At 41.0% G+C, this 15,188-nt stretch overlaps 2 protein-coding genes across 2 annotated transcripts in view; both read left to right on the forward strand.

Moving 5' to 3' along the window:
- Positions 1 to 9,704, forward strand: part of LOC118413035 (nuclear pore complex protein Nup160-like) — a 39,164-nt gene extending 29,460 nt beyond the window's left edge. The window contains exons 25-37 of the mRNA XM_035816174.1: positions 187 to 282; positions 667 to 761; positions 1,304 to 1,400; positions 1,813 to 1,918; positions 2,338 to 2,504; positions 3,376 to 3,433; positions 3,772 to 3,882; positions 5,977 to 6,103; positions 6,311 to 6,427; positions 6,876 to 7,020; positions 7,456 to 7,581; positions 8,158 to 8,262; positions 8,724 to 9,704. Of these exons, the coding sequence (XP_035672067.1) occupies positions 187 to 282; positions 667 to 761; positions 1,304 to 1,400; positions 1,813 to 1,918; positions 2,338 to 2,504; positions 3,376 to 3,433; positions 3,772 to 3,882; positions 5,977 to 6,103; positions 6,311 to 6,427; positions 6,876 to 7,020; positions 7,456 to 7,581; positions 8,158 to 8,262; positions 8,724 to 8,873 (1,500 nt within the window). The 3' untranslated portion in view covers positions 8,874 to 9,704. The remainder of the gene's footprint in view (positions 1 to 186; positions 283 to 666; positions 762 to 1,303; positions 1,401 to 1,812; positions 1,919 to 2,337; positions 2,505 to 3,375; positions 3,434 to 3,771; positions 3,883 to 5,976; positions 6,104 to 6,310; positions 6,428 to 6,875; positions 7,021 to 7,455; positions 7,582 to 8,157; positions 8,263 to 8,723) is intronic.
- Positions 9,705 to 10,341: 637 nt separating this feature from the next.
- On the forward strand, positions 10,342 to 14,155 carry LOC118413223 (parvalbumin alpha-like). The gene is made up of 6 exons (XM_035816455.1): positions 10,342 to 10,439; positions 11,646 to 11,750; positions 12,317 to 12,418; positions 13,087 to 13,162; positions 13,339 to 13,406; positions 13,753 to 14,155. The coding sequence occupies exons 2-6, from the start codon at positions 11,667 to 11,669 to the stop codon at positions 13,777 to 13,779; spliced, it is 357 nt and encodes a 118-aa protein (XP_035672348.1). The 5' UTR covers positions 10,342 to 10,439; positions 11,646 to 11,666; the 3' UTR covers positions 13,780 to 14,155.
- The last annotated feature ends 1,033 nt before the right edge of the window (positions 14,156 to 15,188 follow it).

Here is a 15,188-nt window from a genome sequence, read left to right on the forward strand (position 1 = left end):
GAATTTTCAAGAGATTAGAAAGAGTATAGTTTTGTGCAAGTATCTACATGTACAATGTACATGCTTGTAGCTGGAAATAAAGCCATTAGGAAAAATTAGAAAAAAGTCTGTAGGAAAAAAAAAAACTCTAAGGGACTGTACTATCTGATAGTGAGAAAAAGTTTCTAATTTCTGTTCTCCGGGCAGGTTCTGAGGTTACTGGAACAGTTCGAGGTTCCAGAACTAGTCATCTCCCTGGCCAACTCTGCCATTGGCATGGCTCAGCCAGACGATCCAAACATTGTAAGTATATCTACTCATGGTACAATATATCTACTAGTCAATTCTTGAGAAGTACTACATCCACTCAGTTTTTACATGCATAATCTCTACTCAACATCCGTTATGCACATCCCCCTCGTTCTGGTTCATCACTGGGGTTGACTTCCTTATCCAGAGCGCCTCCTTGATTGATCCACCAGATCCACCCGTTGTCTTCCTTGTCTGTGAAATTGGCCCCCTCCCAGTCAATTACACAGTTGTGTCTAGCAATGTGGTCTGACAGGGATCATAAGGTAAGCAGGTGAAACTTGTTGTGAAAAAGAAAACTCCAACATCCTATGTTTTACCAAACTGAAAACTATGTTCTACAAAATTTTTTTTTAAACTGCTGTTGTTTTGTTGCAGCCAATGCTGTGGTCCAAGGTGTTTAAGTACCACCTAGAGCTGGGGCACAACAACGAGGCTTACGCTGCCATGACTGCAAACCCTGATCACACAAGGTGGGGAGAAAGTGGTCTGAAATTTCCTCAAATAATGTGCATAATTTTGTGTGTATCTCTTCACCAAATACATCAGATACATGGCCAATCTAAGATATAATCCCACAAAAAAGGCTTGCAAATAGTAAATGTCATGTACTATTTACATGCCCTTTTTATGGAATTTTCATTGAAAATTCTTTTCTTTTAACTGTCTGCTGTGCATTTAGTGAAAGTGTTGTAATCTACAAGAAATGTTCAACAAAGGGATCCATACATTACTTCAGACCTTGTACAAGTCATGATCATGTATTTGCATGTTTCCATGCCTTGATAGTTCATGTAAATGTGTATGTAGGTAGATTCATCTGTTTTTGTCTTGTTGAGTTATCTTACAGTCTTGCTGATGTAAAGTTTGTTTGAACCTTTGTTTATTAACGAAAGCTCAAATCGACCTGCAGGCTGCTCATTGAGATAGGGGACACATAAAATGTATAACAGGTTCATTTTACATTTAAAATTGATTAAGAGGCACTAAAAATTGAAATCGTCTTGTTCTCCAGGAGAAAAGACTGCCTGCGCCAGTTCATCGTGATCCTGTGTGAACGGTCCCAGCTGCAGACTCTGGTGGAGTTCCCCTATGTCGGGCTACATGATGAAGTAAGTTCGTCAACAGTTGTTTTACTTTGTAGGAGTTGTTTGATCCAGAAGAGAAGCATTGTCAACAGGACACAAAAGAAGGGATAAACGTCTATTGTTAAGCTGAAAATGGCAAACCTAAAAAAACTGTTTTTGATCAGTTTCTATATTTTTATTATATTACTTTTATTTTATCTATTGATAGCAAATGCAATACTGTAGTCAACCCAGGTAACTGTGCTGATATCAGGTGCCATCTACATATTACATGTATATACTGTAGCTAGACATTCAACATACATTATAAACTCAGAATTCCTCAAAATCAAAACATTACTTACATTTTAACTACTTACATGTATGCAACACTCGAACTTCATAGACAAAATACTTGTGTTGTCCATAATGTTCCTATTCTTGTTTTCTCTCCCAGGTTGTATATATCATTGAGTCCCGTGCCCGGTCAGTTGACCTGACAGCTCACAACTACTACGACCTGCTGTACGCCTTCCACATCTACAGGGGCAGCTACAGGAAAGGTACTGTGCATGGTGACTTCTCCTTCTCCAAGCAAATTGCTCTAACATGTATACTAGTACATTTTGTACATTGTAGTTGTCCATTTTTCCAAGAGAATTTCTAAACTAAACTGACAACCTCTGACCCAAACCCTGCCCGGAAACGAATAAGAGGCCGCCCAAGAGGGTGATGGGAAGATCAGATCTTCAACACACTAAAGGGCTGGGGGTCTCCAGAACCAACTGGAGGGAGTATGCGCAGGACAGACCAACCTGGCAAGTTGTTGGAGTCTGTAGCCGCTATGCATCAGACTTTGTACGAGTAAGGCCTGAGACTAGGTCAGGAGCTGCCAGGAGTGAAGAGTCTACAGAAACAAGCCAAGTCTTACCTGGCTATGATGTAACCTTGTTTGTTTGTTTGTTTGTTTGTTTACTCCCAGCTGGCAGTACCATGTACGAGTACGGCCTGAGACTAGGCCGAGAACTTCCCGGTGTAAAGAGTCTACAGAAGCAGGCCAAGTGTTACCTGGCTGCCATCAACACCCTGAGACTGGTGGACCCCAAATACGCCTGGATTGTTAAACCAGTCAGAGTAGAGACTGCTACGGTAAGTTCAAAGAATACTCTTCTGTTGTCAAAGATTTCCTGACTGACAATAAAGAACTTGACGTACATTTACATGTACTTGTAGCTCATGTCGAAACAATAGCCCTTTCAAATGCTATAGTAATTCTGAGAAGTTTACTCTACTGTATATACATGTATACCAACAGTCAACATAAAGCAAACCAGCATATATTTACATGTTGGTACATGTAATTCCTTCTAAAAGTAATGAAAGTTTTTTTGACCTTTGCATACATGTTGAAGGTTTTTAAGTTTTTTTGAGCTTTATACATGTTGTAGATCATTTAGTGGCCTGGCTTCATTTTAAGAAGCTTTCACCTTTACTTAATCATATGTTACTTAATGGTCACCATGTAACAAGACCTGAAGGCCACTCAAGGTTATGGGTTACACGATTGTAACTGTAACAGCAACTCTTCGCCCTAGGTCAGAAACATCATGATTGAGACCAGCCCAATTGCTCACTATGAGTGAGGACTATCTGACCCAATAGGCAGAGCAGGGGTTACGAGGGCTGCTCGGGAGATTCCCTACCCCTATTTTGACCGGAATGGTTTGATCCGCTCATGTTCGCACATATGGCGGGTTCTTTAATGTGGTTGGGGTGTTACTCTCCCTGAACACGGGACCTCCATCCAGAGGCGGCCCTTGCCGAAGCTAGGTACTCATTTTCAAGTGAGGAAAGTTGTGTAGAGTGCCTTTCCCAAGGGCACAAGATCGGTAGCACGACAACCTCTCAGTCACGGGCCGAACATGCTGCCACTGCGCTACACGGCCCCACAAAGGCCGATAGGTGTTTGTTTTACATTCAGAAAGATTCTTTGTAACATGATCCTGATTGCCCTTTACAGGAGGAGGGTCGAGTTTCTCCCAAGAGAGACTACAGCGGGGACCACAGGCTGCCTCACAGTAAGGACCTGATTCTGGCTTCTGTCTTTTCTATACCAATCATGTTATTTCAAGGCAATATGTGACTGTGATGTGACACATTTTTGTTTGTTTTAATGTTTCAATATTATGATTTGTATTATTGACTACTGTATGAGCAGCTTTTCACCTAAGATGATGGCAACAGCATCTTCTTGTTTATACATTTTTTTTGTAATTTGATTAACTGTTTACATGTAAGTGGGAGCTTAAGACCTATTCTTTGACAAGAAATAGTTGACCAAAGATAAAAAAAGCTTTACTCCATAAAAAAAAATTCCATAGTAAGACCTTTCTATGTTTGTCCGTTCTTTTTCCAGAAAAGAAACAGGTCGAGATCCTTGAGCTGTCAGAACTAGAGAAGGAATACATGGTGGTGTTAGCCAGATTACACCTTATACAGAAGGACCCTGACCCTGCACATGCCACAGGTGAGTACATACCTGGTTACACCTGAGCTATCAGAACTAGAGAAGGAATACATGGTGGTGTTGGCCAGGTTACATCTTATACAGAAGGACCCCGACCCTGCACATGCCACAGGTGAGTACATACCTGGTTACACCTGAGCTGTCAGAACTAGAGAAGGAATACATGGTGGTGCTGGCCAGGTTACACCTTATACAGAAGGACCCTGATCCTGCTCATGCTACAGGTGAGATTCTGAGACTGAACTCCTCTAGGATTGTTCCTAACATTGGATAGCCAAAATGTTTTTGTTTTTTTTTTACATTATATTTGATGTAACTCATGTTGTACGAGAAAAGCTTCAAATTGTATGGTACATGTTGGCACCTCTTTATCTAATCTTTATCTAATCTTTATCTAATCTTTAATTTGCAATGTGAGTACAGTGGATTCCAATTATTCGTATTACGCCTTTTTGGATAATTCGGGTACACACTGTAATTGAATAGAATTACGAAATCCCAAACCATTTGCCATTCATTCTATTGTTTAAGACATCGCAGAATTGGATAACCCACCGTCTCAAACTTCGTGTTTTTGGATAGAATTACGTCAAGTTAAAAAGAATAAAAATGAGAAAATATACCTAAATGTCACAAATGAGTCCAATAGTAACCAATCAATGTATGCATGAAGGCATAAGATCATGATAACGACCATAAGGAAGGTAGACTTCATCGAAAATCTCGCCGATAGCGTGGTGCGCGCGCCATTGGGCGCCATGTTGTTCATAGGTTGCCGCAGGCATGACGGACGACGGGGATTGCATAATGAAAAGATGCCAGAGTGGTCACGTCTTTGTCGGAATCTGTCAGATCTGGAAATAAACCGACAAGCGTCTGTATATTAAAAGTCAATGAACCGCCCAAAGTTGTCTCTTTCTTTGGTCAAATGGGTAACAAAAGAAGGGCGGTTTAGAACTAGATTAGATTTAGCGACTTAAAAATAGACTCGTTGTACATTTGAATTTCCCGCCTGCATGACGCTTGTAACAAACATGGCGCTATGGATTATGGGATAGCGTCATTTCTTGTTGGACGCCATGTTTTTTTGTTGTACCAAGCGAAAGACGTTGAAACTTTGTAAATTTTCACAAAATTAGCGCATCGTTCAAGATAAGGAGTTGTGTATGTGTAGATTATGTGTTTATCTTTGACATTACCGTTCATTCCCGTCTCTCAGTTAACTGATTTACGAACCCGCAAACATTTTCTCGGCAGTTGTCTTTGTTATGTATCTGCGTCAATTTCCACACTTTGCACTGTATTGTTGACCGACCGGAATCTTTTAATATTGTGTTCATTGTTTATCTACTGGAATTTTTTTATTGTGCATGTACATGTCTAAGGCAGTCTAAGTTTGTACAGTATATAGACCATGATGTTACGGTAAAATCTACACTTGTTCTATAAAGCGCCAGTAGACTCATAATCCCCGCGGTTTTTCGAGACGTTATGAATGTCGGATTTTGACGTTCTTCTTACCCATAAAGAAAAAAAATACTTTGACATTACCATTGTATTTGTGTACATTGACATTACCACATGCATTGTAAATAAAAATATGACGTTTGTGATAACTTCTGAGCGTGTGTGTGTGTTATGTGTGCGTATTGGTTTTCAAACTAGACCCCCCATCCCAACCCACGCCGCTGAAGCTGGTCACACAGACAACTTCGGTCTGTAGAATAGGCCGGATAATTGGATAAAATGCTCTGACAAATTGGTGATACAATAAAGCGGAATCCACTGTACTATCTGGAATCTTCAGTTCTGCCCTTGTTGCTAGCATTCTTCCTTGCTCCTAGCATTGACGTACAAAACACAAGATGACCTTTGGTGACTTGTGGTTTGAGCAGGTCACCCATACTAAGCACTCTGTTTCTCTACAAGTTTTCCTGTCTCCCATATATATGGTTTTTCTTTAAGTCTAAGTCTACCGCTTGTACCCGGACATCGCTGGCAATGTAGTCAATTTAAGTCTGATGGAGATGACCAATTCGTGTATAACCACGTCTTGATATCCAATGTAACAGCTCATTCTAATTTGTTCTCCAGGCCCGCCTCTGTCAGCTGAGGAGACTGTAGCCCTGCTTGTCCAGGCAGGTCTGTTTGACAATGCCGTGTCGCTGTCTCAGGCCTTCAGACTGTCTCTGGTGCCTGTGTTTGAGGGGCTCGCCTCTAAGTAAGTGTTAGCTCTTGCTGGCAGTTTCTGAAAGTCTTTTTTGTCACAAGAAAAATTAATGTAAAGTAGTTTGAAGGATAGGTCTTAAGATCTTTTAGTGTCTCTTTGTTTTGTCAAACAATTGCCTGTCAGTATCATGTAACGTTATATCTTTTTATGCCTAAATAGTTAGCTAACCATTAATTTGTACTCTTCTTCCTATTTCAGGTGTGTTCGACTTACAGTAAGTGGTCCAGATATCCCCAAAGTTGGTGGAAAGAAGGAAGGCCTTGATTGGCTGGGAGCCAACGACATCCCCTTCACTCACACATCTAAGCCAATCACGTATGTCCTAACTTAAACTTTTAAAACCACATACTTTTTGAATCCCATGATATTAGATAGATGTGAACAGGTAATCAATGTTTCAATAAGGTGTCAGAGTTGGAGCATGCTTTGGGTGAGTACCTGCTTTGGTTTGCTTTGGGGGACCCTGTCTTTTGGCCTAGGCTAGATCGTCGACCATTGATGCTCGACTGACTCACAGGTTATTAGAAAGACTTGCCGGCCTTAAGAGAAAACGTAAAGCCCAAGATCCCATGTGAGAAGAGAGCAACAGTTTTCAATAAGAGTATGGGTATATGCCAGAGTGACTGGATCCACCTACATGGTGGCATTGGGGTCTTACATAGCTTGTACATGTACATGTGTACTTAATGTACAAAACTGATATGTTACACTTTGAGGCACTTCAGTTTTGCAAACAAAGAAAGCATACTTAATACCTTTACAGTGCAGCTGACCAGGCCTGGCAGCTGTTGCAGACTTACTTGGAGAGGTTTGACATCACGGGGGTCAAAGGTTACCACAAGAGTGTGGCCAACAAACTTCTGTCCCTGGGCGCCCCCCTCCCCACCTGGCTGATCAGGGCTTACAAGGTCAGTACTCCTGGAACCGTTCGTGTGACCCTTGACCTTTAGAGTTCTATATCAACAAGTTGTAAACATCGTCTGTTAGTTTGATGTGACCTTTAGTCTTAGCACTGGTCAGGACTTACAAGGTCAGTACTCCTGTAACCTTTTGTGACCTTTAACCTTTAGAGTTCTAAGTCAACAGTGTCAAAAGATCAGAAAGTTTGATGTGACCTTAAGTCTTAACACTTGGCAAGGTCAGGACTTTTGTAACCTTTTGTAACCTTTTATGACCTTCATAATTCTAATGAGGAATATCTGTGCGTCACTAACATCTGTGACCTTTGAGTCTTACCTTCAAACCTTTAACTAAACATGTTTAAATCTTAAGAAGCAGTCCATCAAGGGACGTCTTCAATTATTTGATTTTTCTCAAATGTTGTGCTTTCCTCACACTTCCAGGAAAAGAATGCCTCAGAGCTGCTGAGGCTGTACTTGAACTTTGACCTGCTGGAGGAGGCGTGTCACCTGGTGGGGGAGTACATCGATGCTGTGTTAGGGAAGGGCACAGAGTACTTTGGGTTAAAGGTGAGGGGTTATGACCCGTGAACTCTCATCTGTACATACATTTTGTAAATTAGGGTACTGATGAATGGTACAATAATTTTCTTGTCATGATTTGTTTTAGTATAGCATTATAAATATGAATTTGAGCATTTTTGTGTTGTCACCTCACCTCACTTATCCCTTGACCTCTGTATGGGTCGTTGGGGCACCATGACTCCATCCACTACTGTCCTCCGCCGCCACTCAAACCAGTCCACTCTCTTTTTGTAGTGACTATTAAACAAGCTTTTTTGCCATCTCTTCTAATGTAATGTTCCAGAGCGCCTTCCATGCAACTCAACCTCCCCCAATGTTTGGTTTCATGTACCGTGCACAGAAATTAAGTTACTCTACACACTTTTAAAGTGCACTTTTACACAAATATTGACATGTTTATTTTCCTCATGTTTATTTTCCTTGCACCCTCCATGCTACCTCCACCAAGTGTTTGGTCTCATGTACAAATGTACTTTACACAGAAATAGAATAGTTCCTTTACGCACTCAAAACTCTAAACAACCGTTGACACGTATAATTAACTCCTTTCCTGATGTCCAGAGTGCCCTCCACGCCACCTCCCCCAGTGTGTGGCTACCTTACACAGCCATCGACCACCTCCTGTACACACTCAGGACTGCTGAGGGGAACTCCATGTATGCCAAGGTACAGCAGGAGTGTTCTTACTGTTCTGGCAAATTTTGAATATACTTTGCAGTGAAATATCTTGCTCTTTGGCATGTTTTATGATCAGGAATAAGAGAACATTAGACTTGTCCATTGATGTCTTTGTACAACCTATAAGCTTCTACATGCAGAGGAGAATAAAGACATCACATGCCCCAAACCGCGTAGCTCTGGCATTGTTAGTACGTAAGAGTAACCATGGTAAGATTGCTAGTAAAGCAATTGTATGGAATTACAATGTGAAGCTTGGATATACATTTATCGACATGTACAAATGTAGCACTTCTAATTTGGATCCTTTAAAAGTTGGAAAAAGACAGTGTGTTCTTGTTCATGTGCTTCTTTTCCTTTTTTATATTTTCTCAGTGGCAACTCAATGTAAAGAATTTACTATTAGTTGTGTTTAGTGTTCTGAAAGACTGCCTTTCCTCACTTTCCAGTTACACATGGACCTGTCAGACAAGTTGCAGGTGTACCACCGTAACGTGGAGAGGGTTTCCCAGGACATGGTACAGACGGCGCTACAGAAGGCAGCCAGGCACTCCAGACAGGACCAGTCATTCAACATGTCAGCATACGGGAGAACATAGCAGTGAACATTAAAGTGTTACTGATATGTTGGTAATATATCAGCAAAAAGTACTAATAGAGTCAGTCAGAATACAGTCAGAACATCTCTCTTGCAGTAAAGATTAAAGTATTACTGACATGTCAGTAATACCGCAGTAATAGAATCAGTCAGAATACAGTCAGAACATAGCAGTTAACATTTTTGTATTACTGACATGTCAGTATTGTAGCAGTGAGTGAGTTAGAATACAGTCAGAACATAGCAGTAAACATTTAAGTATGAGCACTTAGATGTCACACTTCAAGATTCATGTTTTCATGATGAAATTTTGTGAAAGAAAAAGTGTTTTTTGTGTAAATAAAACAGAATTAGGTAAAATCTGCCAACATTTCCTTTTTGCAACTATTAAACTTCATACTTGACCATTTTGAACTAAATGTCAAACCGGTGTAAGAAATGTTTCAGTCAGTCTGCTGAAACTGTAGTTACACCACTACAATGTACCAGTAGTTGTAGTAGCAAGTGTAAGAGGCGGTGTGCTCCATATGTGGGGTCCGGGGAGAAGGTATCGATCCCCATACTATTACCCTTAGTAAGGCCACACTCACATTCGGATGCACACCTGTGGTCAAGTGTTACTGGTATGCCATCTATAGTAGGCAGGGTTGGGTTGTATATTTTAGTACACACACACAATGGTTTGTAACTGAAACAGTTGTATAGGATATTTGGTCTGAAACTTGTTTTGTAAAACGTTATTAACAAAAATTTTTCCAGTATTTTTCTGTAAGACTTGTGATAAGATGAAATAAAACAGGCTTCTGTATCGACCTTGCAGAAGAACAAGGAAGTCTTGGTTTTGACAGCTTTTTTTTTAATTTGAATTGTTAATGTAACCCTGGTCTTATATCAAAATGGAAAGAATTTAAATATTATCACACGAATTAGGACTAAAACCAGGTTGCTCAACCGGCATGACAACTTTTCGGCCCAACACACCAGATTCTCAGACACGCATTGCCGCAGGTTATGTCACATCTGACCACCTACATGTAACTTTGTTGGTGTATATATATATATATATATATATATATATATAAACCCAAGCGCCGTTCATTGCCTCTACTATACTTTGGGTAATGTGCTCAACTCGATGTACAATGTAATTTCCGAACACATCGCTCATCGGTTGATAACGCTGGAATTTTTATTCGTTCTCACTGGTCTGTTTTAGCTTGCTGATTGATCAATCTGTTCAATCACAGCCGGGTACAGTTATCCTCAATTTTTAAGTCAAGACAGCGACGTAATTCTCTGCTGGGTTGCCAAGATATGCCTTAATAAGGCGTAAGAAATCATTCCAAGGACTTTCTATTGTTCTCACCATGGCGTGATCGGCACAGTATAATGGACTCAGCAAAGTGGGTGAAATTTACGTCTGGCATACTGGAAAAGAAGGATTGCGATTGGTTGATGACATGGACGTCACAGTATTTGATGACATCTGATTGGTAGTTGTAAGGTCTGACGTGAAGTGAGCGACTCCTTGCCCTCACAGTTGCTGGGGGACCTCTGAAGGCTACAGGTGAGACATGTCTTCTTTCTGTTGTTTATAATTTATTTCTTTACTTCTAGTTATAGCAGACCACGTCTAATTGTTATAACATGTTTCTAACATGCGCCTCCAGTTCGGAACCATACAAAACGTCCATACACGTACAAATATGCATACATGTTGGTCAGTGGGAAGGACTTTTTTGGGGTCAGCCACTCATGTTTTCAGCGTTAATCTTAACAGCATAAGAGCTTCATGAAAATTAGAATTGACTCATCCACATGTTACAGTTAGATGTAAATAAACTAATGTAAGCCTGGTCTTACATTAAAATGTAAGAAGGAATTTTAGTATACAATGTATATCGAATTCATAAGAATTAGGACTAAAACCATGTTGCCCAACCAGTATGACAACTTTTTGGCCCAACACACCAGCTTCGCAGACACGCATTGCCTCGGGTTATGTCACATCGGACCACCTGTAACTTTGTTGGCATATATGAATCCAAGCGCTGTTCATTGCCCTTAATGTACATTTGGGGCAATGGACTCCACTCTATGTAATTTCTGAACACATCGAATATCGGTTCATAACTCTGGATTTTTTTTCGTTCTCTCTGGCCATTGGCTGTTTTAGATTGCTGATTGGTCAACCAGTTCTATTTGTCACAGCCGGGCACAGCTTTGCTTTGTTAAAAGTCAAGACAGAGACATAATTCTCTGCTGGGTTGTGTAATTTATAAATTGCAACGCAGAAATCCGCTCTAAAATCCAGAAGGAATCTCTGTAAACAACCAAAATATGCCTTAAGGCGTAAAAAATCATTCCAAGGACGTTTTATTGTTCTCACCATGGCGTGATCGGCACAGTAGAATGAACCCAGGTCGCTGTACAGTTCTAACCACAGGTCCGGCAAAGTGGGTCAGTTTTTGGCAATCCCAGAGACCCACCCACGTAGTCAGCTTTGCTACTCGTGGCAAAAATGTATGATCATTACAAATGCGACATTGTTTCAAAAGGAGAAGAATTTCAACAAGATCCATCCAACTTCTCGAGTTATGCTGTTCACAGATACGCAGACACAGGCGCACTCACCCGAAAACATTACCTCCCGGGGGAACGTAATAAGAAACAAACTTTGAGCGAAAAATCTTTTAATGTCGTCCCATCGATGGTGACAAAATTAACGCTAATGACATTAAAACTCTAAAACTAACATTTCTGTAACCGACAGAAGCAACTGGAAGACGTCAACATGTCAGGTGAAGAGAAGAAAAGGGTCCGGGCGGTCCCTAAAGCCAAGATAAAACTTACCCTGCAGAGTCTCATGAAGGGAGAGGTAAGGTCTTTTTTGCAGTCATGTGACTTTGACGTTGTCCGCCATGGTGGATGGTTCAACCTGAAACTTGGTTTCCATACAAAGTTTGAGTTGTGCACGTTATTACTTGTTTATGACATATAAAACCAATCGATGGACTTTAACATGTATCAATGTTCAACGATTCTTGTTAAGTCCTCGTCACCCATTCAGGACCTTCCTTGACATGGTTACCGATTTCCAACCAAGTTAGGCGCTCGGTTGGACCGGGTGTAGCCAAGAATCTACCCTACATATACTTCAGCTCGAGCTCGCACCCAAGAAAGACTTTATTACTTTGATTTTTCAAGTTTTATATTCAGATGGCACAGCCAAAGTTCCAAAACACTGATAGGCAACCTCGCCAACCAACTTCCAACCACAGATGACATTGCTCACAACGAACTACCGACCATGGAGAGGCCATGGTCGTGAGTGTGACAGGGAGCTTTGATTTTTTGGCGACGCCTCAGAGGCGAGCCTGAGATCATGATACTATATATCCGGGTACAAGAATTTCAGGAATTGCACTTGTTGTTTGTTGTCAGGATGACATGAAGAAGGCTATAGACCAGGCCTGGGACAAGCTGGACACAGACAAGAGCGGCTTCCTGGAGAAGGAGGAATTCCGTGAGGCCATCAACCTCGTGGTGAGTAGTGTTTGTTTGTTTGTTCGTTTATCTATTAGTTTGTAGCTTCTTGTCATCCCCGAATTCACTATGTCAAGATGCAGAAATCATTCTGAAAATTTTCAAATCAGAATGTATTCTTAGAAATATGATATAAGCTACATATTGTACAGCTTTCTGTGACATGTAATAAAGTGCCGTGACGAACACGGAATCAGGAAGAAAAAAAAAAAAAAAAAAGAGCGGCTTCCTGGAGAAGGAGGAATTCCGTGAGGCAATCAACCTCGTGGTGAGTAGTGTTTGTTTGTTTGTTTGTTTATTTATTAGTTTGTAACCTAAGCTTAACTGGCTAACCACCCCGATAGGTCACACATCAGTTTCGTACGTTACTGTAAGGCTAGTCATGATATCCTTACAATAAGAGGACAACATGCCTTCTTTAAAGAACCCGTTCTTTCCCTTATTCGATAAGATTATCTGTCGTGCAAAAAATGTCGGTAAGCTGAGGAATGGATACATCCTCAATATACAGGATAAAAGATAAAGTTTCTTTGACTGACTGTAAGGTTTCTTTGACTGACTTTCTTTGACTGACAGTCTGACTGCCCATACGGCCACCGGCTACGGGACTGAGTGAGTGAGTGAACCCTTTTAAAACAATTTCTGTTCTATTTTGTTCTGTTTAAAAGCTGGTTGGGGAAGGAGACGAGGAGGGTATTGGAGAAAAGCAGTTCAACAGCTTTTTCGACAAGGTGGACAAAGACGGTAAGCAACCAACCAAACATTCTAGAAAGCGACGACATCTTTGCTGCTTTTTACCTATCGACACAAATGTTACTGCTTACAAAACCACATACAATGCATTTTTGTCCATTTTAGATATTTTCTTGTCGTGCTTTAAAAATGTCCTTAAAAATTTGTTTCTTTTTCTGATCTTGTAGACGACGGCAAGATCTCTAAGGATGAGTGGTTCAAGCGGGCCAGGGGACTCTTTAAGAGGATGGAGGAGGTAATAATATCTATATTTACTACTGATCTCAGGACTATAAAGTGGAGCGACATAGTCATGTGGCCGTAGTTGGAAGGTCTGATAGTTGGGTGGTATAGTAACTATATGCTATATATGTTGGTCGGTTTGTTTGTTTGCTTATTTGTTTGTTTGTTGGTTTAATGGTTGGTGCTTGCTTGTTTGGTATATCAGTTGCTTAGTTGATTGCTTATTGCATACTTGGTTGCTTGCTTGCTCACGAACATGGCAGATTGGAGGCTTTAGTCTAGAACAAGATACAATGGGGCGGCAGCTTCAATTACATATCGTTACATGAACTTTGATTTGTCTGCATTTTCTTTTACAGAACATCGACAACGAGGACGCGCCTTAGTGTCCGTCAAAACAAGCCCAGACCAGAAGTTGCCATCAACAGATTGGAGTTTTCACGGACCACCAAACTACTGCGTCAATGGGGTTACTCACGTCTTATACGTCAAAGTTCGAACGCTTTCTAACATGTTCGATACACTTTCGATGCGTTCTAATGATATCAATACATGTAATATTTAGAACGTGTTCGAATCTTGGCATAGACTCATGGTACTAGTACTAGGACCTCGTCCCCTGTGGTAACAGGTTTGGTGGCCTGTGATTCGTTTAATCAAACGTTTGATATGCGTGATATGTTCTGTGAGGAGAGTGAAATAGAGCACATGTAACGAAATCAACGTTAACGGCTTGGAATAAAAGAGTCTGAGGCACGTGGATCCATCCTTGTATCTATGTTCACAAATAATTAACGTTAGTGTTCCACAACGTGAAGTATGTTCACAAATTATTACAGTGTTCCACAACGATTTTCACGTGGGCGAAGGGCAACAAACTTACGCACGTACAGCAGCGGGCTCTAGCGAAATTGATGTACAGTACAAGCTGAAATATTGACTGACTGCCGAAACAACAGGACGGTCCATTTCACAAAGGAATCAGATTGAATGAGTATCCGACGTCCACTGGCGTTTTAAAATCCTATCTTCATATAAACAACATTAATTGCCTCTGCCTTAGACCAATATAGACTGAAGAAACTTAACAATGACCATCAACTCTCCTCTATTTCGCTCTTGATACTTTCTTGGACCGGTAAGCCCCAAAACACTTAAACGCTTGCCGGTATAATCTGTTCATTTTCTAATCGGTCCAAAACTCGGTTACTGATTTTTTTTAGGTCAGATCTTTCTGAACTGGTCCAACAACAAGAAAATAACGGTTTTGCACCCACCCCTACCAACAACTGTTTACTGCGTGGATTGGATCCCCCCTCCATCCTATTTGCCCGCCCAGGCGTGTCCGGTGTGCCCGTACCGTAACGCGCGCCGTATGATGGATAAGACAGCTTTCCGATTCCTGATACCTGCATTCCGAACTAACAAAGGTGTTCTGGACAGGCATTCTAAGATATCTCTGGGGTTTTTTTTCAATGTGTAGAATCAAAAACTATATGTAGACAGGTTTGATTCGCTGATGCTGTACCGCGAGCCAAAACTGACAAATATGTTTTGGAAAGACATTTTTCAATGTGTGATATAGAAAGAGAGAAAGATAGAATGAGAGACATGTTGTACTGGCGAAAAGATTTCGTTAATGGTTATTGGGTGGGTCGACTACTCTCTCTCCACAGCCAGGGGCTGAATTACGAGGAGCTTACAATAGGCAGGGCTAATCGCAAGGGTCTGGAGCGAGCTGCCATTCGGCTCTAACTCAGGTGACCTCAATACTACATTAACTGCACTAGGTACT

Source organism: Branchiostoma floridae, chromosome 4, assembly GCF_000003815.2.
Source record: "Branchiostoma floridae strain S238N-H82 chromosome 4, Bfl_VNyyK, whole genome shotgun sequence".
Taxonomy (NCBI): Eukaryota; Metazoa; Chordata; class Leptocardii; order Amphioxiformes; family Branchiostomatidae; genus Branchiostoma; species Branchiostoma floridae.